Genomic DNA, 27,132 nt, shown 5'->3' with positions numbered 1-27,132 from the left:
CAATACATGCAATTCAAAAAAGCATGAGGCGGAATGTAGATCACTTAAAGATAAATATGAAATTAACCGCAGGAGTCGACCTTCTTTGTGACGCAGACAGGAAAAGCAGCATAAATAGAGAGGCTGGGCTCTGAATCTTCACTACGCTGCTAACGGCCTAGTGAGAAACTCCCGACCAGGTAAGAACACTATTTCATTGATTTTAACCCTTAATGAAAAGTTACATTGACAACAACCATTATATAAGCTGTTCTCTTTTCTCCATGTTTTGCATTTTAATCTTTATCTTTTAGACAATGCTGCCATATATCGTCCTTGCTTGTATCGCTCTTGGCGTTCAGGCCGATTACGATAAGAAATACCCTGCCAGGCCTTACTATACCACCTATGGACAAAACTTTGGAGTGCCTCAGTATTATTATGGGGGACCTGGAGTTAATTATTATGGTAGCGGACAGTTAGGCAATGTTTTCGGCGGATTACCTGGAGCTTCTCTGTTCGGATCTGGAAATTTCCTAGGCTCTAGAAGATCTTTCTTCGGTGGAAATCGCGGTGCAGCCGCTTCTGCTAGCGCCAGTTCTGTACGAGGAGGAGCTGCCGCTGCTTCCTCTGCTGCTGTGTCAAGAGGGTCTGCGTTCAACCCGTACACATACTACAATGAATACTCTTACTCTGGTCCCGGCAGTTATTATCAGCCAGGCTTCCAACCTTTCGGCTATCAGCCGTTAAGCTATGGGTTGCCAGGTGGCGCTGCTGCAGCTACAGCGGCGGCATCCTCTGATGACGGTAGTGCGGCTGCTTCCGCTTCCGCTTCAGCTGTAGGAAACCGTGGTGTATTTGGTCCCTATTCATCTGGTGTCCCACTGGGCGGAGCAGTTGGATCCGTCCCTTCAGTTGTTCAATTAGGAGGATTAAGTGGACCATTAGGTGGAGTTGTTCCATATGGTGGAGTGAGAGGATCATACGGCAGATTTGATGGAGTGAGTCTGCCATTCGGAGGAAGTCTTCCACTTGGTGGAGTCAGCGGACCAATCTTCGGAGGTGTTCGAGGCAGAGGAAAGAAGGTTTGTCGATCTATAATTTTTTTTTGAGAATCTAAATAATAAATCTTTGAATTTTACGTGCATTAGGTGAGGTTCTTTTTACTTACAGGTATATTAAACACAAACGGAAAAGGCCAGCCAAACGGACAACGACGACTTTTACAGGAATGTCTTCTATTGAATAAACAATCTGCAATGCAAAGTGGTCTTTTTTATTAGTTTTCAGCTATATGCATGCATATAGACTTTAATCGGTGTTTCTTCTTTTTCTGCTTTTAGAATTTGTAAGTTTAAAAAATATCACAAAGAGAAATCTTTTTAAGCGGCAATACGGCTGCAAATCGTGTGCTTTTTCATTCAAATTTACCCAATATATCATTCAGGAATAAGGTAAAAAGTTTAAGTAAGCATTTTGAGAAAAATAAATATTCTCTCCTCATACATAATTAACGTAATTAGAATCTGCCGGAAAATCAAGGGTCGTACAACTTAGATCTGTTTACTTGTACCACGTGAATTCTAAAATGGCACGTGCATACAATGTAGAGTTTACAATAATAATGGAATAATAGGTAAAAGCAATTCTCAGAATCAAAATATCTTAACTCTCTGGTAAATTAATAATAGTTAACATTTTAGTCTGCATTTAGACGAATTTAACATGATTAAGTACAAATGTTGACGTTTTGTGTAGTGGGGTGCAGGAAAGGAAAATTCACCAAATCATACGTCATCGCGGCAAAATGTCAAACAAAATATCTACAGTTTGCACTTCAAATCTAATTTTTATATGTCACTTTTTATGTTTTTTTTTTTTTTTCTTTGAAAGCCATGGAGATACGAGAAATGATAGCATGTATCAACAAACATGTAGGGTAGAACCTTCGCGAGCCTCACTGGAATGTCGCCGAATTTCCGTTTCTTCTTTATCCAATGATTATATTAATCTCCCAAATAATTTTTTGTCAGGAAAATTGCTTTCTAATTTCAAGCCCTATTTTTTGGTTTTGTTTTTCGTTTTGGTCGACTTTGTCAAAGTAGCAGGCCTACCGGGCTTCTCTCTCTTTCCATGCTCTTTTGTTTATGAAAACGCATGCGAGTATATCAGAGAATGTGGAACCTCGAACACATTGCGATGTATATATTTATGTACCATAAATAATTAATAATTTTAATGAAATGATTAGAATTATTTACTTATGAAATTTGTAATTTTCTGAAAGTGTATACATTTATGAGTATGAAAAAAATTCCAAATCCTATAGGAAAATTTTAACAAGTCTGTTTTTGAAGAGATGTGCCGTATTGTCACTTTAATGCTATTTTTAACAAACCAAAAAAAAAAAATAACTTGTAAAAAGAATACAAATAAATTTTTTGTATATCCAAATATTGTGCAATAAAATTTTTTCGAACAAAACCTTAGAGATGTTTAAAAAGGAGATTCAAGCTTTCAAATCGATGAAAGGATAAATCTTGTATATCCCAAACTAAATTTCCTAGAACAAGATTTACATATACAACTGTAGCTAAATCGTAATACAGTAATGCACGGGGAAAATCATAGGGGATGCACTGCAAGCAAATATTAATGAAATATGTTTGAAAATACATACAACATGTATATTCCTGTACACAAATTCATGGAAAAAAATGTTATTTTCACTAATCTTATTAAGATTACCTTTAGTTACTTTAAAGCTTATAAATAAAATGATTTTCCTGAAAGCAAGGATGAATGGCTCACTGCATTAAGTGTTTCTGGTGCTAGCGATAAGAGTACATTCTGGCGGCGAGGTATGGACAACACCCATATAATAGAACCAAAAACTTCCCGCTCTCCGCGTCCCAGAGTACACTGTAAAAAAAATTAGTCACTAAGAAGACTAGAAAATTTACCGTCCATACAATCACTACCTTTCAAGTAGTTTTACCAGGTATTGGATATATTTACTAGATAAGATTAGTAAATCTAGAATTGATAAGTAACTTTCACTAAGTATCTATACGACCCTCGCTCCACAACTCACTGTCTTTACCAGTAAACTGAAAGTTTACTAATTACGACAAAAACTTTACGAGGCACACTAGTTCATTAGGTTTTTCTTTCAGTGTCCCAATCACAAATTGTGGTATTGACCTGCGCCACGAGATGAACTTTGTTGAGAGGGAAATTTCTTGCCAAACCCAGCCATGGTGAAAATAACGATTCTTAGAAATTGTAGCGTGTTTATCTGAACAATAGGGTTCTTTATAAGGTATATATGATTTTCCTTGTACTCTGTCTGAGTCAACTAATTGGGCAATAATTTTCCTAATAAACGCGACTGGATAACCTATCACCGCGTATTCTCGTTATAAGGTACCTGCAGAACTGTAGCGTTATGGTTTTATATATTTGTCTTTGACCATAACGCTACAGATCTCGTAATGCCAAAAAGATGCAATTTACAGAGCAAGAGTTTTTGCGCTCTCTTTGGGAGAATTTCTCAACTTTCCAGCATTGGTCAATCACTCCCTAATTCTAGACACATTTTGTTACCAATCTGTATATTTTATCCATCTACCTACCCTTTATAGTCGTCTCTATATACATGCGATAAACTCACTTAATTAGAATCATTTGTTGGATTGGTGAAAATTCACCACAAGCCAGTTTATCGTCTGCAGTGACGAATATAAAGGGCTGCCGAGTGAATAAAATATACAAATTGGTTACAGAATGGGTCTAGAATTAGGGAGTGAAATGTAGTTGAATGACCATGCTGGAAAGTGAAGAAATTCTGCGCCGTAAATTGCACCTTTTTTGCATTACGGGATCTGTAGCGTTATGGTCAAAGACTAATATATAAAACCATAACGCTACAGTTCTGCAGGTAGTTATACATGTAAGGGTTCCAATTAATATAGAGAATCAGGCGCCTTGATCTAATACGATCTACTACCCCCTGACTCTCAGATTAATTCCCCTAACACCCTACCGCTGGTACACTTATTCTATTCCTACCCCAGCCTTACTCTTACGTTCGTCTTTCGTCTTCTGTTTTCACTGACTGCTAACTTCACAGCAATTCTCTCCTTCAGCTGCCGTCGCCTGCGTGGCGCAGTGGTTAGAGCGTCTCCTCTAGAGTTGCAAAGTATGGAGTCGATCCTTACGTGGCGGGTTCGAATCCCAGTGTGGGACGTGGAGACCAGTCCTTCTGATGAGACCGTATTAACCGAGGTCCCGCGTCGCAGTTTGTGTTGGCAGGAAGAATATCCCTCAATGCTCAATGGCCCCGCCGAAGACGTCAAATTTTACTATAAAAAATAGTCCCCTAAAAACACGAAACAAATTTAATGAGAAAAATGGATTTGTAAAGAAAGAACATAATGTACAAAGTTAATAATTACGATACAATTCGTCTCTGTTTCAAGAGAATTGAAGAAATCACACACAATTGGTGCATTTTAATTTGACTAAGGCAAAGCCACGGAGAAGGTAAAGACCAAAGTATATGACTAAATTCACTAAAAAGAAAACAGGTGGATTGTCAATTGAGGTGTCAATCAATTTCATATTTCCTCGTCTTTATTATGAATTTATTCAAAAATCTTAAAATTTATTTTCAAAAAATATCACAGCATGACTCCACGTGTACGTAGCTGATTTTCAGGCTATATAAAGAGATAACTCTTTAGATCACAGTCTAACACTGTATTCAGTAGCTGTTAGAGAAGCACTAGATTTCAAGGTATGTCATAAACTACTAGATATCTATCAGTTTTAGTCTGTAAATTGTGGTCAATCTAAATATTATTTGCGTATCACTCATATATTGTACAAAATTTTATTATTTATTACCACTTAAATAAATTCCTTGGATAAAATAACCCCAAATTTAAAAAAAAAACGCTGATAATTCTATATTTTATCCTGTAATCAAACGCATCGCTTTTATCTCTACTTGATTGAAAATTTGTTCACTACAGATGCTGAAATTCGCCGCCCTAGCATGCCTGGTTCTCTGCACTGTTGCAGACAGTGATTATGAGTATTCCACCTCTAGTGATGGTGACTACTATCCAAAGTGGGGCGGTGGAAATTGGGATTTCGGCGGTAGTTCTGGGATCTCTGTAGGAGGGGGAGTTGGTGGAGGGATCAGTGGAGTCTCCGTGGGAAGTGGAGTGGGAGGTGGTCTTGGAGTGGGAGGAGGTTTTGGAGGATTATCAGTCGTGGGTGGAAATGGCCCTCTTATCTATGGAGGCCTTAATTCAGGATTCTTCGGAATTGGAGGTGGATCAGCCGCCGCAAGCGCCGCTGCCGCTGCTGCTGCTGCTGGACGAAATGCCGCCGCTGCCAGTGCTGCTGCCTCCTCTGGACTTGGATTTCCATTCTTCCTGAGCACATTCCCATTCAGGCAATCTTTCTACAATGTAAGATACTTCCCTTCATTCCAATACCGCCACAGCTTCCCTTCGCTCTACCAGGTCAGCCATCCATCTTATTACCAAGCCAGTTTCCCTTATTATGGACTCGGAGGTGGTTCCTCTGCCGCTTCTGCCTCAGCTGGTGCCTTCTCTGGACTGGGAAGTTTTTATGATGGAATCAACCTTGGATCTGGATATCCCAAAAAGGTGAGCCATTCTTTCATAAACTTGTTATGAAATATCTTAAAATGGTTTTATGTTTTCCCAAGATGTCATATAATATTTGAACTTAAATTTTGTTTTACAGGTTTACTAAACAAGAAGAGGACTTTGATTGTTATCTGGATTTGTGGTTGATTTTCGTTAATAAATATTTGCCCATAAAATATTATGCAATTGCATTTTTATATCCATTATCATTCGTCTTAATGTAACATGAAACTAGAAATCTGTTTTTGAAAAATATGCTGACCAAAATGACGTCAACGCTACAATATTGAAATCAAGAGTAAAGCAAGAGAAATATTTTTTAAAGTACCCTTTTCTCTTTCCATGACATCGCATTGGAACTTTGAAAAGCACAATTAGACTTGGTGATTATCAGTTCTGAGCTTCATAAAGCCATCAAATTGATAGAAAGAACAATGTTATTTTTCTACCTATCTTCGTTTAATATTGTTACAAGCGAATAAGGTATAAAACAACTCAGCGAAAGTGTTTTAAATATATGTATTACCAAACAACAAGAAATAAAAGTAATAGGCAACATTTGGAATTCTAACTTATCCATGTGACCCATCTATAAAGGAATAGAGTAAGGACATACGTTTATATATATATTTATATAGAAAACGATCCATCCTAAATGAAAATAAATGCCTTCAAATAATGTAAATGGAAAAAGTCGATCTCAGAACAAGCTATTGAGTGTTGAGTAAATTGGGAAACATGAAGATTACATGCAGGGTGGTGTTGAAATACAAGAAATATATGGAAGATTGTGGGGTATCTTTTATTTTAAGTATGGAACTAACTGTTGTTGATGAATAACACATTTTCGATATATCTGAATGTGGGGTTGAATGCTAAAACATCCTTCCTTCTAAAGTAAAAGTAGTTTTGAAAAAAAAAACCTGCGTCTTGTGAATATAAAATCAGATCTGCTTAAGAAAGGAACAATTACTTGTAGTGCCCGAGGAAATCCAACAACTATTTGACGACTTGGTCTTCAAAGACTACATTAATGTTGCCAATAAGGAAATGAAGCATTAACTTGTGGGTACTTGTGTAAAGAAATTAAAACATTAAGCATATTGAATCTATAGTGCTTAATCAGAAATTATGAAAGTCTCAAAGTTCCCTTTTATGGAAAAGGCAGGTTTCTATGATATCATACAGGCCTAGTTCTTATTACTTACTTTAAAGATTATTTTTTTTAAAGCATAGGAAAATGTGCTTACTGTAAAAAAAAAAAGAAGACTGATTTTAATTTTTGTAAAATAATTAGATATTTCTAAGAATCCAAATCTGATTCACCGCTTCTAAAATATGATGTTATGAACTCAGTCTGAGTTTCATTGTAAATATTGTTTCCTGGTTCTCCGTGGAATCCACCTAGTATATAGTATATAGTATATAGCATACTTAAATTATGTATCCTACTGAAAATCAAGAAAACTATTTTACATTACCTTTACACTGTCTTCTATCAATAATTGTCCTTCTATTAATAATTGTCTTTCTATTAATAATTGTTCCACTCTCGTAGATGAAATACAAAGATGTTTGTGAAGATACATATAACGAACAGTATTCGAGTTCAAAAGCCCCATAAACATTACATAATAGGAGCGGAGCAAACACGGACCTACAAATTATTAGAGGTGGGATCAGGTGCCAATGAGGAGTGAGCTTCCCCTGCCGACCAGTCACACCCGTCATTTGCCCCTTGTCATGATCGTGAAATAATGGAAAAAAAATCCGTGGACAACGGTGTGTAAATAATGGCCTTACAATTATACATTACTCTTGTTAGCAAAATCAACAACATAAACACTAACAACTGTTCAACTTTATATAGAAATATTTCCAACGATTAGTTAAGGTCTTGGCTTTCTTACATTGACAGCTGCTTTTTCAATGAAAATGGACCGCTTAATTTTACCTTCCTTATCATTGGTCATATACAAAATTTCTTTGTTAAAACAATCTGATTGTACACACAGGTACTCTGAAGTTGATAAAAAAAAGATGCTCAAGTTTCTGATTGACATTATCTATTCTGTTTTTGGAGACCAGGTCTTCCAACAATATTTTGGAATTCCCAAGTGTACAAATTGCGCCATGATACTAGCAGACCTATGTTTGTATTCACATGAAGCAGATTTTGTTCAAAATCTTTTCAACTCGACATTTAGATATATCGACACCGTTTTATCAATTACCAACAGTTATTACCATTTTTATGTTCACACCATATATCCCTTGAGCTTGAATAAAAGATACCACAGAGTCTGACATGTCTGTTACATATTTTGATATTTTACCTTAAAAAGACGATGATGGTAATCTTAGAACAAAATTTAGGGAAAAACTTGATGACTCTAACTTTTTGATCGTCAGCTTACTTATGCCTAGGTCACATTTCCCGGCCGGTAGCCGTAGACCGGTGGTAATCGGTGGTAATCTGTGGTGTTAACGATGCCCCAACATCGGTCCACATCGGCCTAGTAGTCCATAAAGAATCAGTCACATTATCCAGCGATGGGTATACGATGGGCAACCAATGCGTTTTATGATAAAAATGGCGTGGTTGCCGGCCGGACTTACAAAGGCCCAGCGATGCATTGCTAATCATAAAACGATGTTCCAGGATAATCGGACGATGTATATTACTTCGCTCATACGTTGGTGAACATCGTGCGAACATTGGTCGACTACGGTCCAATGTTTGATTGAACATCGACCGGTGATCGGCCGTTCTCTGTTGCCCACCACTCAACCCCCCGATGACCTCAGATTCATCGGATACTGGACGATACTCGGCCATACATCAGCCGATCCGTGAAAGATGTGTTAATGATGGGATAGCGATGAGAAGCGATATGAGGCATCGTTAGAGACATCGCTCAATTTTAACTACGAATTATGTCCTACCGATGACACCAACGATTCGCAAAATTGCCTCAGACACCGTCCGATCACTAGTGGTGCCCGGCCGGCAACCACGTCATTTTCATCAAAAACCGCATCGGTTTCTCATCGTATATCCCATCGCTGGATAATGTGACTTATACTTTAATAATACAAGTATGCATCAATATCTCCTTATCAAGTGCATACGGAGTTTACATATCACAGTTGATTCGATACGCAAGAGCGTGCTCTACGTTTGTACAACTTCCAAGACGAGGTTTATTGTCAAAGTAGTAGATGAAACAAGAATATCAACAGTCATCATTTAGTAAGTTCTGATTTAGTTCTATGGTCGATACAGTGACCTTTTCAACAAATACAATCTCCCATGAACCTAAATGCTGACTGACATTTTTATACTTATTGTTGGGTCATTATTAACATATTGAAGTATACGAAAGCCCAGAAGGCTTATTCAAAATTCGAGGCTCGAAATACGAGATTCGAAAATCGAGTTTCGAGATTCAAGATTCAGATTAACCAATCAAAAGCTTGTTCAACATTTGATTACTTCTCTTTATTATGATTTTACTATCAAGAAATCGTTCAATATATTTATAACAAATGAGTCATTTGATTAAATCACAATGCAAGAAAGAGTGTTGTATATATTAGAAGGAAATCAAAATAATTATTGGATTTTTGATCAGCAAGATATACTTCACTTTATATTATGACTTCCTAAATATTAAATAGAATGCATATATCAGGAGTATATATTTTTGTATTTTGTACTTTGTTTACGGGGTTGATGACATATAAATAAAGTTACAAATAAGTGTCAAGTTTCCAAATATTAACAATAACCCCACCCCTACTCACCTGCCCATTTTTCCAAACACACTGAACATTTTACTTTGTAAAACTTGAAAGGTGACGTAGTATTGATAAACAAAAATCGCGTTCGTTTTCCTGACAGAGGAAATACATAAAAATTAAGTATTTAATTACTTATCTTCATCCAAGACTTTGATATCTTTAATTAAGTATCAGTCACATTATCCAGCGATGGGGTATACGATGAGAAACCGATGCGTTTTTTTATGAAAATGGCGTGGTTGCCGGCCAGGCACCACTAATGATCGGACGGTGACTGAGGCCATTTTGCGAATCGGTGGGGTCATCGGTAGGAAATAATTCGTAGTTAAAATTCAGCGATGTCTCCAACGATGCCTCACATCGCTCCTCATCGGCAACCTATCATTAACACATCTTTAAAGGATCGGCCGATGTATGGGCGAGCATCGCCCAATATCCGTTGAATCTGAGGTCATCGGGGGGTTGAATAGTGTTTTTACAGATAACGGCCGATCGTCGGTCGATGTTCGACCAAACATTGGCCCGTAGTCGACCGATGTACGAACGATGTTCACCAATGTATGAGCGATGTAATATACATCGGCCGATTATCTCGGAACTTCGTTTTATGATTAGCAATGCATCGCTGGGTCTTTGTAAGTCCGGCCGGCTAATAACGCCATTTTTATCATAAAAGGCATTGGTTGCCCATCGTATAACCAGTGCTGATAATGTGACTGATACTTTAAGGACTACTAGGCTGATGTGTACCGATGTTGGGGCATCGTTAAAACCACGGATTACCACCGATTACCACCGGTCTACAGCTACCGGCCGGGAAATGTGACCTAGGCATTAGTTAAAAATTATATATACAATACAGATTGACAATATGAATTAAAATAGAAGCAGCATTTATTTTATCTTATATAAAATAGTAGATGAGTCTAAATTAGATGCAGAACTATAGCGTTATGGTTTTATATTTTAGTTTCTAACTATATAGCAATATGGCCCAAGACTAAAATATACTCGTGAAATCATAACGCTACAGTTCGATTCAGCAATCAAGTCTCACTGCACAAATGTAACCTTCATAAATGTAATGAAATACATACCCTTGAATTACTGTGCAGTGTAGAGATGATTCATAATATTTCATATCTAGTTATAATCAAATACAATATTCTCCCTCAGCAATGATCTGATAAAAAAATGTCGACCTACTTATTCCGCAAGTCAACGATAAGACCATATTAAATATTCCATATATACGTATTTACTATTTTGTTTAATGAGAAAAATAAGATTATATGTGTATTTTTCAAAACGTAATCAAAATTTTATTTTTATTTCCTTTTAATACATAAAACATTTTTTCTTGCATCATCATTTTAGCAAATTACCCATTTTTATAAATTTATTCTTGATAGTAAAAATAAAACAAAGGGGAGTAATCAAATGTTGAACCCACTTTTGATTGGTTAGTTTGGATCTTGAATTTCGAATCTCGAATTTTGAATCTCGTATTTCGAAACTTGAATCTCGAATGAGCCTTCTGGGCTTTCATAGAATTATCCACGGTTTTTCCCGTTAATTCCCGATCACAACAAGGAGCATACGGCTGGTGTAACCAGTGGGCAGGGGATGCTCACTCCTCCATGGCACTTGATCCCATCGCTGATGTTTAGATGTCTTTGTTTCCTATGCTCCTTTTTTGTAATGTTCAATTGTTTTTTGAGCTTGAATACTGTTCGATATCTCCCCAAATGTCATTTTACTATTTTGTTTCTTATCTTTATTAATATATTTTTGTGATATTTTTATTATTGTAACCATCTGTTCAATCTGTTATTGTCAAATGTCATTGTTTGTGTAGGGAGATTCGCCAAAATAATGCACATTGACCCCAATATGAAAATTAAACAAAGTAATTGAAACGCAAGAAAATTAATTGCAGTTTTCAAATAAATAAATGAAACATGATTTTTTTTTCCGTTTTAAATTTTTTACAACCCGTTCTTGTTCAGTGTGAAAAACATTGTCCAAAACACAATTACCTTTACAAATATATCCCTGACAGGAGAGAATATAATACAATCACATTATAATTTAAAAATCATGCCTTTTGACACTTCGGTAATTGTTATTTAAAAGGGAATACAATTTTTTCAGTCATGCATAATAACGTTTTTCCTTGTGTTTTTCACCTTCTGAGGAAAGAATTATTCGTCGCTAAATGAGGTTACCAGATTCACTAAGAGTTTCTTTGTTACGCAATCTGCATACATGATGAAGAATTGACAAGATCAGCAAAATATTTTCTAGAAGTTCTCTGAGCTTCAGAGAAATAATAAATAAATGATATATGACTTCATTAGATTATTCCAAAATGTCTTGATAATCATCATCGTTTTGTTATGAAAAGGGCATTTACCAATTTAAATATATCTGAGGGGATTTTTAAAATGTTATAATATTGAGATTTAATTGTTTAAAATACTGTATCGCTTTATTCTTCGAGATAATCAATATTCTATAGGCCTAAATAAGTTCAGATATGATATAAAATAATCATATTGAGTGATCAGAAATACATGTGAATTAATTCAAATATTTTGTTATTGCCAAGATGAGTGATTTCAAATACACTTCTTGAAGACGCCCTATTGGATTAGGCGGAGCTAATAATTTTGAGTGACATTGGCTTAGAGTTTAACGACAAGTAATGTGACTGGCAACCAAGAAGTAATTTATGCAAATGAAGCGAGAACAAATGTCTATAAATCATGTAGTCTTACATAAAGGGTCATCGGCAATAAGCTAGTATTCCCCGCGAAGGAAAAAATAGAGAGAGAGTGAAGTTTTAATTTAATTTATTCAAATTAATTTTCATTTACTACCATGCATTAATCTATTTTTATCATATGAATTCATTAATTATGATTTACTGTGAGATATAGTGCCAAATGTACTCCTGTAGTTGAGAATATCTGATTGATCATTATTTAGTGTTCGATTTATATTTTCTCGATCCTTCAGATAATTATTTGATTAAGTTATTTTACAAATTAAAAACCTTCTAAACACTGCGCACCTAAACGCCTTAGTAATGGTGTTTATGCAAATAGAATGAACAGCTTTTATGTCAAAAATAAAATATTGCGTGAAATAATGAATTTTTTATTGTATACAATGGTGAAAAAATTTCGGATGGGACATAAAACAGCATAACATATAAAATCAGGAGAGTCGACAACCATGGGTTTTTTTTTATTATCAATATTGTGTTTATTCCCGAACAAATTGCTGGTAAATGACAAGTTCCATGTGTTGAAAACAAACAAATCAATCACGTTACCACAACTTTAAATTTAATTTTAGCATGTTAAAGAATTAAATTTACATTTTATTCTGTATATTTTAGTTTTAATATTGTAGAAAATATAAATGGTTTCTAGTTGAACATAATTTTTTTTAAGTTTAAGGTTTTACTGTTTAAATATAAGTTGAATTGTGATTATCTTTAGTATTGATGTTTGCTTGTTGTGTTTCAATAAATACCATGACTGGCTGTCCAGTCGAAAAAGGGATACATTTTGACATAGGTTTTGTCATCGGGAAAACTATTTATGTTGAGAAGATGTAGTTCAATTCAGAAGTTAGCTGTTTAAGAAACTAAGCAATATTATTTGGGTTTATTTTCTTCTTTTTTTCCTGAAGGTTTGGGGATTTCTTAATTGATTTTTCTATTGACACATACTATTTACATAGAATGTCTAGAGCTTTATTGCTGATTAAGTTATTTCACTATTTGAATGTTGAGTAACCTTAAATGTGACAAGGAAAGTATTTAATGGAATATCTGCCTTCTTTAACCTCAGACCACAAAGTTTACTTCTTTCTATCAATGAATGACTATTTCGTCAGAAAGTGAACATCACAAGGAGTCATCGTGAATCAATTTGCATACCTTAAAATATCATGTTCGCTTTCAGAATACAATTGCCAACATACTGTTAAAACATATTATTTTTAGTCATCAACAAGCCCTATTAATTGTTCTTTTTCCCTATTTGGATGTTTTTGTCAATTTTCTGGTGTTTCCTCGTGTGTTAATGTTCCTAGGCAAACACTGTTTTTCAAATATTTCGATAACAATTCGTTTTTATTAAAATTGAATCAGCTGAGCATACCAATGTTTTATATACCTTTCCTTTTTAATGGGCGAAAAATTACTCCCTGAATCTCTTCCCCATATTCTTACTAAATATCGTTGACTAACATTTGAAATAAAACTACATAACAATATAAACTATCAAAGAAAGGCATAAACAATTATATTCTGGCAATTAAAGAGTAAAATGATAGAAATGAGACAAAACGTCATATTACTTTGATTTAGTGAATGTGACAAATCTTTTAACAAATAGTAAAGAAATTTCTTGAAAATATATACTGCTGAAAATAGAAATATCAACTGACATGACTTAAACGTTCCGCATCAATTTTCATCTAGATTTACAGTTAATTCAGAAGTCAGAGATATAAATGCCAATATGTATATTAACATGCATCTGATTCTTCATTTTCAAATTATACCGAGAAATATAATCTGATTTCTATTTTTATTTTGTAATCAAAACCTGAGAGAGTTTTATCAATTTACTCATGTGTTGATATATAAACTAAATGAAAATTTTGTTATCATCCATGTATTATATACTTTGTTTTAAAACTGAACATTATCATTTTCATTCTTTAATTTAAAATAACAAATAGCCTGGTGTCTCTCTAATTTCGTGAAGAAATGATATAATTGAACATAGATGGAATAATCCAACCCATATTTACACCGAAATGACCTAATCATCTAATCTAAACGATCCAATGATATCAAATTAAATTTAACTGAGTAATCACAAAAGTTCAAACCTCACGAATTGTCTTCCTTATTACGTAGCTACCAGTTAGTATAAATACGACACAGTTTTAGATGAACAGTACTTATCCACAGGTTCTGACAATTAACCAAGTATCACTCTCAAGGTAGGAATTGAATATTTTGTAACTATAGAAATCACAAAGGGATATTTTTAAGCTCTATATAAAAAAAACTCAAGAATTTATAACACTTTAATTTTGAGCGGCGTTTTCTTTGATCGGGTCAGCCATGAAAGTAAATGTTTAAACATGAAAATGGAAACAAATTTGCATTTATAAGCTGAATGATGCAATATCTATATCAATTTTGTGCTATACAAATATCCATTTTTACAAATTGATCATTCAAAATTTAATTTCCAAACATTTTTCATAATACTTCTGACAATTTGAGAATGTTTAAATAAGTATAGTAATTACACTATTATGGCTCAAAAACCATTTCAAATTAAAAAATTGTTCAGTTCAATAGAGTAATAAAACAATACAAGATGATCTTTTATTCCCTATTTTGTCCCTTTGTAGAAATATAGCTTTCCTTGACTTTTTCGTATTTTGAATCTTCATCTTAAAAGTATTTTTTTTTTCTTTTAACTTTTATTCAATTTAAACAATTTTGTAATAAGTTTATAAAAACAATTATCCTTTTGTTTTCCGTTCTTAAAAAAGAGCCCACAATATAAATATCAGTCCAATTTAGGACAGCAATATACAAATTTGATGTAAAATGGTAATTAAGAAATTTCTGTGTCATTTGTCAGATGATCCATCCTGTCGTTATCCTCTCTGTTTTTGCTGCCATTTCTGCAATCCCTGTCCCAAAGGATTATTATCCAAAATCAGGATGTGGTCAGTTCGGATGTTCACAGGGAACCCACGTTATTCAACAACAAGGGATTATTGGGGGCATCGGGAACGATGGTTTTAATGCTGGCTTTACAGGGTTTGATAGAAGGAACGGCGCCTCTGCAGCTTCTTCTGCCGCAGCAAGTGGTTTTGATGCGTCTGCTTCCGCTTCCGCTGTTTCTGGTAACAGAGGGTTTGTTGGACACCCAGGAGTAATAGGCTTGAACAATGGACTTGGATTTAATGGAGTAAACCCTGGTGCTGCTACTGCTGCAGCAGTGACCTCTGACGCTGAAAGAAACGCTTTCCTTGGAAATGCTGGACTTCAAGCTACTGCACCTTACAATGGACCTTTTGGTCATCAGGTTCCAAGCATCAATTACCCATCTGGTCCTCTGGTGCAACCAATCCCAAGTGTACATTATCCTACCCAGCAGATTCTTGGTCAGTCCTCTGGAGCTTCTGCTTCAGCTAACTCTATTGGTGCTGCAGCCTCTTCAGCTGCTTCAGGACTAGCAACTGGTGCCACACTTGGATCTGGAATTGGAATGGGAGCTGTCTTGGGATCCCAGTTAACAAGAAATGTCGGTGGTCCAGTTTTGCAGCCATTCCCAAGTGTTCAATTTCCTACTAATCATGTTCTAGGTCAGAATGCAGCAGCTTCTGCTTCATCTGCTGCTTTGGGTGGTTCTGCTTCAGCTGCATCTGCGGCTAACATCGGATCTGGAATTGGAATGGAAGGAGTTTTTCAACCGGAATTTCCCAGCAATATCGGGGGTCCAGTTATTCATCCAGTCCAAGGTGTGTACCGTCCTCAATTTCCTGTTGTCGGTCAAACCTCTGCATCTTCTGCGGCTGCTGCTTCAGCCTTTCCAAACAGTGCGTCGGCTGCTTCATCTGCTGCTGTAGGATCTGGAGGATTCAGCAATAATGGAATTATCCGGGGAGCATCTGGTATCAACAACTTAGTTCCTGGTAGAAAGGTAAGAAAACCAACTTTTTTCATTGACAAAGAAAAACTATATTTTGAATATTTATGAATAATATTTTAAATATGTATTTTTTTCATTTCAGACCTACTAAATCTACGAATACTCGGCAATCGATGTTGACTGTGATATTCATAAGTAGCAACCATGGTGTCTGAATTCCTTTTGTCTTATTTATTTATTTATTTATTGAATAAATAATTGTTCAATGGTTACACTTTCTTACATTTTTTGTATACATGTATTTTAAAACGATATTGATCAGAAATGTTCTAAAATATAGAAATTCCTTCCGGCAAATCAGTTGATATAATTGAATATAATGAGACATTAAGTTATTACGTTTTAAATTTCCAAAGAGTTTAAAGAGTTTAAAGCTTAGACCGCAAGTGATATATAGTTAAATAATATAGCAAAGTACTTTGCTTTATAGCGATTGTCACATGCTAAAGACCCTAACGGTTGCATTGTCTTGCAATAATAAAATGTGTTTTCTGGAGATTTTACATTCCTTAAAAGTCATACAACAATACCTTTCAGATTCAAAATTTTCGCATTCTTCACCAATTCTGACAACGGTGACAAAAATGTCAATAGCTTAAAAGAAAATCCAGTTCTTAATTACACAAAGTATCATACATATATCGTAGTTAATGAAATTTATAGAGATATCGACCTTAATCAAGAACGAGGGTCCATTCAAACAATGCAAATCGTATGTAGAGCAAAATGGACCTCTAAAAACATCACAGGTGGTATCAGGTGCCATGGAGGAGTGAGCAGCCTGTGCTCCCTCTGCTTATTGCCATAGTCGGGAAATGACGGGAAAATCACAATTCAGTGTGAAAATAATGGCCTAAAACTGAGTGTGGAAAATGCCAGTAGGCATTTGACTCCAGGTTTTTTTATGCTGACAAATTCATTGCTTCGATCTTGAAACTTGATGACTTAAACAATACTGTTCATATTGTTTCATCAACTTGTTTGTCAGTAGTTTGCCTCGTTTAAGGACATTGGCAACGTTTTTGGTTTTCGTATAGAATTTTTAGGAACTTTTGTACAGGTTTAATGGTACCAAACATGTTTAATTCAGGTCTTTTAACCCATCAAGCCAGTCCTTCTTAATATATTTTGTCGAATCAATGTTTTGACAATTCTCAATACATTTTCTATGTAAAATGTTGATAAAATGGACCTATATTATTTTTAACCATACACTTTCTCTTAAACCCATTTATTTCATAAAGTTCATAAATAAAATACATTGTTGTATCCTCATTCCCGATGACATGCATATACTTTGGTTAAAAATGCAAATATAGAAACAAGGCACAGAAATACCAGCACTGTTCTTTAATTTTGAGTTACTTCTGTTAACATCTGAATATTATTCATAATAATCAAGAGACTGGTTGTTTGTTTCTATTCTATAACTTACTTTATTGGATACAAACTGTCATAACATATTTTGGAATGGATTTATTATTCTTATTTTTTTTAACGGTCCCTCCTTCACATAACCCATGGAACCGTTCTCATCCAATCTACCTACACTGTAGCTATCACCACTTTCAGCATAATTATGTCAAATCTTTGCCCTTCTCAGCATACATGTACCTATTCTAAAGGAAGACCTGTTGATGTCTGCCCTCTCAAGGGCAAACAAACCCATCGTTGCTTTCCTTTTATCACTGTAGAGTTGATTATATCCGATAAAAAAATAAAATACGTGCTTTTGTTTACCTCTCAGTCTGTAACATACGCTTTATTTCTTTTCATCGCCTAGAGAATTCCATACCGGAGATCACTCTCGATGACTATTTTTATAAGTGAAGAAACCTATTATCAAACCTCTTTTTCTCCGGAAACCCTGCGTTGCTAATGACCTTAAGAATTGTTCGAACGCAGAGCATGCGGTCAACTGAGATCACTGCTGGTTTTCTTCGCCTTTTTTATTCAAAAGATGATTGTAACGTACACGTTTTGGTTATGTTGACAATTCTTGAGATTATCATTTCGACAACTCCTCAAACTTTCCATTATGTTACCTGCAAGTGCCCATTTGTTTCTGATCACTGTTCATTCTTTTTGACAATGGAAGAAACAGATTTACAATCACAATGGGGAATTACTAGTAGATATGAAGACTGAATTGTATCAGGTAATCAAAAGATATTAATACTATATATAAAATTAGATTTACTCATAAATAACAATAGTAACATATTTTAGCTATTTAAAAATACAATATCTGTTTAACATTCATTTGATTAAATACTAAAGATGCATATAACATGTAACTCGATAATTAAAACTTTTTTTCAGTCTTTGCGACCTGAATTTGAATGAATATGCATGTACTGCGTTTGGCGTAAATTTCGGAAACTACCGGTATTTTCTTCGGAAAAATCCATTTTAAGAACAAAGTTTTGTTTTTAAGTTAAATATGCAGAACAAGTCTGCACCTTATACATCACACTGCTGTTGTTGACATATCATGGAAAAATAAATAAAATAGAAACATCATCGGGTTTAATTGGAATTGGTTTCCAGTCTTTCATTTTCAGGTCGATGTTTGGATCATGGTTAACCTCATAATCAGAGCATAATCTGTACTCTCAAGACTACATTTCTGCATCCAATAAATCTACAGAAATTTAATTCATGTGACACATTTCCAGATTTGATTTAAATTTGTTTATCTTAATCAGGTTGGAAAAGAAACCCATTTTAACGTTGAATTTTTGCTTTAAATATTACTTTAAACTCTCCCTTTTCTTTGCTTTTAATTCCATGCATCACTTTTTTGTGCATCGTTTGGTTCATTGGATTTTGATTTAGACATACTCTCTTTATCGAAGGAAAACAAGTATGTCTTTACAGCGCATACTCAGTTCATATTATATCATCAATTACAAGATCACTTCGGGTTTCGACTAACTTTGTATAAATAACATCGTTCTTAAATTCTAAACTGCTGCTGTTAGGTATTTTATTTTACATGTGCATTCTTTGCGATAGTATCTTTCTTTTTGTTTCAACATTTTGAAATCATGACCTCAGCCTTGTCGTTTAACCCTAATTTTTCAATGTGGCAATAAGCTGCCATAGGAGCACCAGTATTTCAGAAACATGCATCTTTTTACACCCTTAGATTAATTTAAGAAGGATATGCAGATAACAACGAGTCATACAAAATGGCAATATTTGGTGTAAAACGTATTTCATTAAATATGCGTGTATTCAGATGAAATTTATGGAGATCACAGGCACTTGTTTCTGTAATAAATTTTTGACCCATAGTATAAGAAGGTATCTAACGCCGATTTACACCGAGTACCCCCCCCCCCCCCCGGCTCCCTTAGAATCGCGCTCATTTACACTTTCAGAGGAAATGCACGGGTAAACTGTTTATACCTATGTCTTCTATGATAATTTATCTACACAACCAAATCTGACATGCTTGTCTTTATTTTCTTTTATTTCCGTAATCAGCTTCAAAACTCTGTTCGCCAAGTGGAAAGTGAAACTCAACCATAGCATGGTATGTTCTAGTCTCGGGCAAAGAATTAGACCCCGAATTTGATTGGCTAAAAATCTGTTTCTCAAATGACATCGGAAAACATCGTAGTGTTTTCATGGAAAATAAGACACTATGAAATTTTATTTATTCAATGCAATATTTAAAATCTGGAATTGAATTTTTAAACCCACGCATTTTTTAATTTTTCTCTTTGCCTGAGATTAGGACATACCGTTTTATGGTTTAGTTCGAATTTTCTACTCGGCGTTTTGACGCTAATTACGGAGATTAGAGAAAACAAAAGATGACATAGGTATAAACAGTTTGCCACTGCCTTTTCTCTGAAAGTGTAAATGAGAGCGATTCCAAGGGAGGGGGTACTACGTGTAATTTGGAGTTAGATACCATGTGTTTTTATTATACTATGGGTTAAAATTTATTCCCGAAACAAGTGCCTGTGATGGAGATAACAAAAATTATTCAAGCTCAAAAGCCCATAAAACAAGACAAAATAGGAGCAAAGCAAACACGGACCTCCAAAACATTAAAGGTGGTATCAGGTGCCAGGGAGGAGTGAGCATCCCCTGCCGACCGGTCACACCCGCCGTGAGCTACTTGACATGATCGGGAAATAATGGAAAAATCTGTCGTCAATTCAGTGTGTAAATAATGGACTAACAATTAGTATGAAACACGCCAGTCAGCATTTGAATCGATGATTACTTGTATTTGCGGACAAGGTAATTGTATCGACCATAGAAACAACGTAATGATGACTTTAAATGAGACTGCCTATATTTTTGTTTCATCAACTTGTTTGACAATAATTTATCTCGTTTTAGAAATTGTTCATACGTAGAGCATGCTCTTGCGTATCGAATCAACTGAGAGATATAAACTCCGTATGCAAGTGTTGAAGGTATATTTCTGGATAAGTAAGGAAGTTGAAGATTGAAAAGTTAAGATTACCATTAACGTCTTTTTCAAGTAAAATATCCAAATATCTTACAGATGTGTCAGACTCTGTGATATCATTGATCTCAAGCTCATCGGGATATACCGTATCGATATAAGAATAGAAATAACCATTAATAATTGACAATACCTCGTCGATGTGTCTAAATATCGAGTCGGTAGCCCCAAACGTGAAAATAAAATTGTCATCATCTCTCTTGCGCATCTGTTACAGCCTTAATTCACTTGTGCATGGAGTTCATCAGTGCATTTATCTTTTTCATAGAGATTATATTCAACCCCTAGGGTATCCCTTCGTTGGTCGAAAGTAGTTGTAGCATTCTAAAGCCTTAAAACAATACGGCCAAGTTTATCCCACTTTAATTTTGAGGAAAAATGATAGAATTTACAGAATCCAGCTGATATGGTAAATGTGAATGTTTGTAAGAAAGTCAATCACTGGTGTATTAATCTGATGTAATAATGGTCTTGTCAATCAAAGTGTACTAATATCGATCTCTTTGTAATGCCTTGATGATTACCGAGGTCGCATGACGAAATGCCCTTTTTTGATATGACGTTGTTAAGCGTCACCGTCACCGTCATGGTTGGTTGGAATTCATTCAAGTTACTCTATGACAACTGAAAAATGATTTTTGGTGAAAAAGTAAAAAAAAAAAAGAAAAGAAACTGCGCAGCAACATGTTGTTGCCTTTTTATTCTCTTATAAAATTCAATTTCTAGACCCAGTGGACTTCCGTCAGTCATACCATGATTGCAATAAGTTTATATTGACTGCAAATATGCAAAAATGATGTCTCTACACTGTACAAGCTGTACACGTATATATATGTTTTATGTTTGACTAATCCGGTGGCGAAAAAGTGCTTGAAAAGTATTGGTTACTTTGAATTTGAGGGTTTTTTTCATGGGTGTTTCAATGGAGCAACCCACAAAAAAGTATTTTGCATTCGTGATATAATTTTATTAAAATTATGATAAAAAAAAAAACTAAGGAGTCATCGTGAATCAATTTGCATACCTTAAAATATCATGTTCGCTTTCAGAGTACAATTGCCAACATAATGTTAAAACATATCATTTTCTGTCATCAGACGGCCCTATTAATTGTTCTTTTTCCCTATTTGGATGTTTTTGTCAATTTTCTGGTGTTTCCTCGTGTGTTAATGTTCCTAGGCAAACACTGTTTTTCAAACATCTCGATAGCAATTTTTTATTAAAATTGAATCAGCTGAGTATTCCAATATTTTATATACCTTTCCTTTTTTATTAAAATGAGTTATGTTTAAAAAAAGCATAGGGGATGTCGCCGCGTCACAACGAAACGTAGTCCCCTAATCTCCCAATTTTTTTTAAAGACACACTTCTCGTGAATCTCCTTTCCTTTTTGAAGGGCTAATATTCTTACTAAATATCGTTGACTAACATTTGAAATAAAAGCAACAAAAAACTATCAAAGCAGGGCACAAACAATTATATACTGGCAATTAAAGAGTAAAATGATAGAAATGTTAGTGTTTGACACAAAAAGTCATATTTAATTTGATTTAGTGAATGTGACAAATCTTTCAACAAATAGTAAAGAAAATTCTTGAAAATATATATTGCTGTTAATACAAATATCAATCGACATGATTTAAACGTTCCGCATTAATTTTCATCTAGATTTACAGTTAATTCAGAAGTCAGAGATATAAATGCCAATATGTATAATAACATGCATCTGATTCTTCATTTTCAAATTATACCGAGAAATATAATCTGATTTCTATTTTTATTTTGTAATCAAAACCTGAGAGAGTTTTATCAATTTACTCATATGTTGATATATAAACTCAATGAAAATTTTGTTATCATCTATGTTTTATATACTTTGTTTTAAAACTGAATATTATCATTTTCTTTTTTTAATTTAAAATAACAAATAACTTGGTTTCTTTCGTGAAGACATGATATAATTGAACATAGATGGAATAATCCAACCCATAACTACACCAAAATGACCTAATCATCTAATCTAAACGATCCAATGATATCAAATTAAATTTAACAGAGTAATCACCAAAGTTCAAACCTCACGAATTGTCTTCCTTATTACGTAGCTACCAGTTAGTATAAATAAGACACAGTTATAGATGAACAGTAGTTATCCTCAAGGTTCTGACAATTAGCCAAGTATCGCTCTCAAGGTAGGAATTGAATATTTTGTAACTATAGAAATCACAAAGGCATATTTTTAAGCTCTTTATAAAAAAAAAACTCAAGAACGTATAACAGTTTAATTTTGAGCGGTGTTTTCTTTGATCGGGCCATGAAAGTAAATGTTTAAACATGAAAATGGAAACAAATTTGCATTTATAAGCTGAATGATGCAATATCTGTATCAATTTTGTGCTATACAAATATCCATTTTTACAAATTAATCATTCAAAATTTTATTTCCAATCATTAATCATAATACTTCTGACAATTTGAGAATATTTAAATTAAATAAGTATAGTAATTACACTTATATGGCTCAAAAACCATTTCAAATTTAAAGATTGTTCAATTCAATAGAGTAATAAAACAATACAAGATGATCTTTTATTCCCTATTTTGTCCCTTTGTAGAAATATAGCTTTCCTTGACTTTTTGTCTTTTGAATCTTCATCTTAAAAATATTTCTTTTCTTTCCATATATTTTTCTTTTAACTTTTATTCAATTTAAATGATTTGTAATAAGTTTGTAAAAACAATTATCCTTTTGTTTTCCGTTCTTAAAAAAGAACCCAGAATATAAATATCAGTCCAATTTACGACAGCAATATACAAATTTGATGTAAAATGGTAATTAAGAAATTTCTGTGTCGTTTGTCAGATGATCCACCCTGTCGTTATCCTCTCTGTTTTTGCTGGCATTTCTGCAATCCCTGTCCCAAAGGATTATTATCCAAAATCAGGATGTGGACAGTTCGGATGTTCCCAGGCAACCCACGTTATTCAACAACAAGGAATTATTGGGGGCATCGGGAACGATGGTTTTAATGCCGGCTTTACAGGGTTTGATAGAAGGAACGCCGCTTCTGCAGCTTCTTCTGCCGCAGCAAGTGGTTTTGATGCGTCTGCTTCCGCTTCCGCTGTTTCCGGTAACAGAGGGTTTGTTGGACACCCTGGAGTAATAGGCTTGAACAATGGACTTGGATTTAATGGAGTAAACTCTGGTGCTGCTACTGCTGCAGCAGTGACCTCTGAGGCTGAAAGAAACGCTTTCCTTGGAAATGCTGGACTTCAAGCCACTGCACCTTACAATGGACCTATTGGTCATCATGTTCCAAGCATCAATTACCCATCTGGTCCTCTGGTACAACCAATCCCAAGCGTACATTATCCTACCCACCAGATTCTTGGTCAGTCCTCTGGAGCTTCTGCTTCAGCTAACTCTGTTGGTGCTGCAGCCTCTTCAGCTGCTTCAGGACTAGCAACTGGTGCCACACTTGGATCTGGAATTGGAATGGGAGCTGTCTTGGGATCCCAATTAACAAGAAATGTCGGTGGTCCAGTTTTGCAACCATTCCCAAGTGTTCAATTTCCTACCAATCATGTTCTAGGTCAGAATGCTGCAGCTTCTGCTTCATCTGCTGCTTTGGGTGGTTCTGCTTCAGCTGCATCTGCGGCTAACATCGGATCTGGAATTGGAATGGAAGGAGTTTTTCAACCGGAATTTCCCAGCAATATCGGGGGTCCAGTTATTCATCCAGTCCAAGGTGTGTACCGTCCTCAATTTCCTGTTGTCGGTCAAACCGCTGCATCTTCTGCGGCTGCTGCTTCAGCCTTTCCAAACAGTGCGTCGGCTGCTTCATCTGCTGCTGTAGGATCTCGAGGATTCAGCAATAATGGAATTATCCGGGGAGCATCTGGAATCAACAACATAGTTCCTGGTAGAAAGGTAAGAAAACCAACTTTTTTCATTGACCAAAAAAAAAAAACAACAACTATATTTTGAATATTTATAAATAATATTTTAAATATGTATTTTTTTTCATTTCAGACCTACTAAATCTACGAATACTCGATAATCGATGTTGACTGTGATATTCATAAGTTAGCAACCATGGTGTCTGAATTCCTTTTGTCTTATTTATTTATTGAATAAATAATTGTTCAATGGTTACACTTTCTTGCATTTTTTGTATACATGTATTTAAAAACGATATTGATCAGGAATTTTCTAAAATATAGAAATTCCTTCCGGCAAATCAGTTGATATAATTGAATATAATGAGACATTAAGTTATTACGTTTCAGGTATAAAATTTCCAAAGAGTTTAAAGTTTAGACCCGCTGGTAAGCATGTGACTAAATGATTAAACAAGACTGTTCATATTGTTTCATTAACTTGTTTGTCAATAGATTGCCTCGTTTAAAAATTGTTCGAACGTAGAGCATGCGGTCAACTTTTGGTTATCTTCGCCATTTTTATTTAAAGTTTATTGTAACATACAAGTTCATGCTTCTTGAAATCATAATTTTGATAACCCTTAAAGTATCTTGCAAGTGTCTTGTTTCAATAATAATTTTCTGGAGATTTATACAATTCCAGGTAATCAAGAGAGAATCATACAACAAAATTTACACTTTAAGATTCAAAATTTTCGCATTCTTCACCAATTCTGACAACGGTGACAAAAATGTCAATAGCTTAAAAGAAAATCCATTTCTTAATTACACAAAGTATCATACATATATCGTAGTTAATCACTTTGCTGTTGTTGACATATCATGGGAAAATAGATAAAATGGAAACACCTTCGGGTTTAATTGTGAAAATAAAATTGTCATCATTTTTCTTGCGCATCTGTTACAGCCTTAATTCACCTATCATGGAGTTCATCAGTGCATTAATTTATCTTTTTTGTAGAGATTAAAATCAGCCTTTAGGGTAGCCCTTCGTTGGTCGAAAGTAGTTGTAGCATTCTAAGGCCTTAAAACAATACGGCCAAGTTTATTCCACTTTGATTTTGAAGAAAAATGATAGCATTTACAGAATCCAGCTAATATGGTAAATGTGAATATTTGTAAGAAAGTCTTGTCAATCACTGGTGTATTAATCTGATGTAATAATGGTCTTGTCAATCACAGTGTATTAATATTTGTAATGCCTTGATGATTACCAAGGTCATATGATGAAATGCCATTTTTTGATATGACGTTGTTAAGCGCAAACGTCACTGTCGTGGTTGGTTGGAATCCATTCAGGTTACTCTATGACAACTGAAAAATGATTTTTGGTGAAAAAGTAAAAAAAAAAAGGAAACTGCGCAGCAACATGTTGCTTTTTTATTCTCTTTGCAATTCAATTCCTAGACCCAGTGGACTTCCGTCAGTCATACCATGATTGCAATACGTTTATATTGACTGCAAATATGCAAAAATGATGTCTCTATACTGTACAAGCTGTACACGTATATACGAGGGGTTCTCAAAAAGTTCGTGGAGTAGCGCTATAAAATTAAAACAGCTTTAGGCACATCAGTGAATTTTTAAATATCTAGTTAGCATCATCTTTTCTATCTAAAGAATAAATCATTAATTTCATTTTTTGATAAATTAGTAATGTTTTTGTAAGCAGTGGTATGTCCAGGCGGTGCAACCTCGAACACGACGTTTTTGCAACCTATGTGTAACTGAGAAAAAAAACTCTTTTGATTGAACATTTGACAACCAAAAATCCCGTTAATTCAGGTATGTGTCGGGACGCAATTTTTCGGTAAAATATGAAATTTTCACTTCATTTTGTAAGTTCTATGAAATTTTATCGTAAATGGAAAGTCCAAATAAATGAGGCCTTGAAAATGACGTCAAAAGGGGAGAGGGGTTTCTTTTTCACACATTTTATCAAGTTTTGCCCCTGAAAAAATGGTATAGACCTAAGAAATGTTTAAACTGGCTACAGAGAAATAATATGCATCCAGAATACTTGCCTTTTAATGTCAAAATATATTCAGAGAGAAAAGGGATACACAGTTAATGTCGATTTGTTGTCAAGGTTTGAAAAATCGATCGCGTCAAAAAATAACGTTGATCATGTGTTGTAGATATTGAACTCTCAAAAGTAGAGTATACTGGCACAATCAAGCGATGATCCCTCCCAATGGATAAATCCATTTGGAATATTATATTTATCGAAAGCCGCTGTTCATGACATTGTAGAGTCATAATAACAAGGCGGGTTTAAGTCCTTACTCAGCTCCAGGGAATCTCATCCAAAAAAGTGCATGAGGTAGAAGAAGAGGACATTGTAATAAACAATGACGTTGTTGGACGTCATGAAAATAAACGACGACAGCGCTGGGTGATCATATAATGTCGTTTTTATTTTATAATAATTTGGAAAATAATGAACGTATCAAGCTAAAATTTTCAACAT

General features: G+C 34.7%; 2 protein-coding genes across 2 annotated transcripts; both read left to right on the top strand.

Annotated features, from left to right (window-relative positions):
- The first annotated feature begins 127 nt into the window (after positions 1 to 127).
- Positions 128 to 5,841, top strand: LOC134243053 (shematrin-like protein 2). The gene is made up of 6 exons (XM_062725274.1): positions 128 to 179; positions 294 to 1,064; positions 1,323 to 1,327; positions 4,711 to 4,777; positions 5,016 to 5,660; positions 5,761 to 5,841. Exons 2-6 carry the CDS (start codon positions 297 to 299, stop codon positions 5,767 to 5,769), a joined length of 1,494 nt encoding a protein of 497 aa, XP_062581258.1. The 5' UTR covers positions 128 to 179; positions 294 to 296; the 3' UTR covers positions 5,770 to 5,841.
- An 8,610-nt stretch (positions 5,842 to 14,451) lies between these two features.
- On the top strand, positions 14,452 to 24,876 carry LOC134243052 (elastin-like). Its single transcript, XM_062725273.1, has 4 exons — positions 14,452 to 14,495; positions 15,152 to 16,219; positions 23,584 to 24,651; positions 24,754 to 24,876. Exons 2-4 carry the CDS (start codon positions 15,152 to 15,154, stop codon positions 24,760 to 24,762), a joined length of 2,145 nt encoding a protein of 714 aa, XP_062581257.1. The 5' UTR covers positions 14,452 to 14,495; the 3' UTR covers positions 24,763 to 24,876.
- The last annotated feature ends 2,256 nt before the right edge of the window (positions 24,877 to 27,132 follow it).

This window comes from Saccostrea cucullata, unplaced genomic scaffold (genome assembly GCF_032062105.1).
Source record: "Saccostrea cucullata isolate Sc308-1 unplaced genomic scaffold, CSIRO_AGI_Scuc_v1 ctg501, whole genome shotgun sequence".
In the NCBI taxonomy this organism is placed as follows: Eukaryota; Metazoa; Mollusca; class Bivalvia; order Ostreida; family Ostreidae; genus Saccostrea; species Saccostrea cuccullata.
The sequence above is the reverse complement of the archived record's forward strand: the minus strand, read 5'-3'. Positions and strand labels throughout refer to the sequence as shown.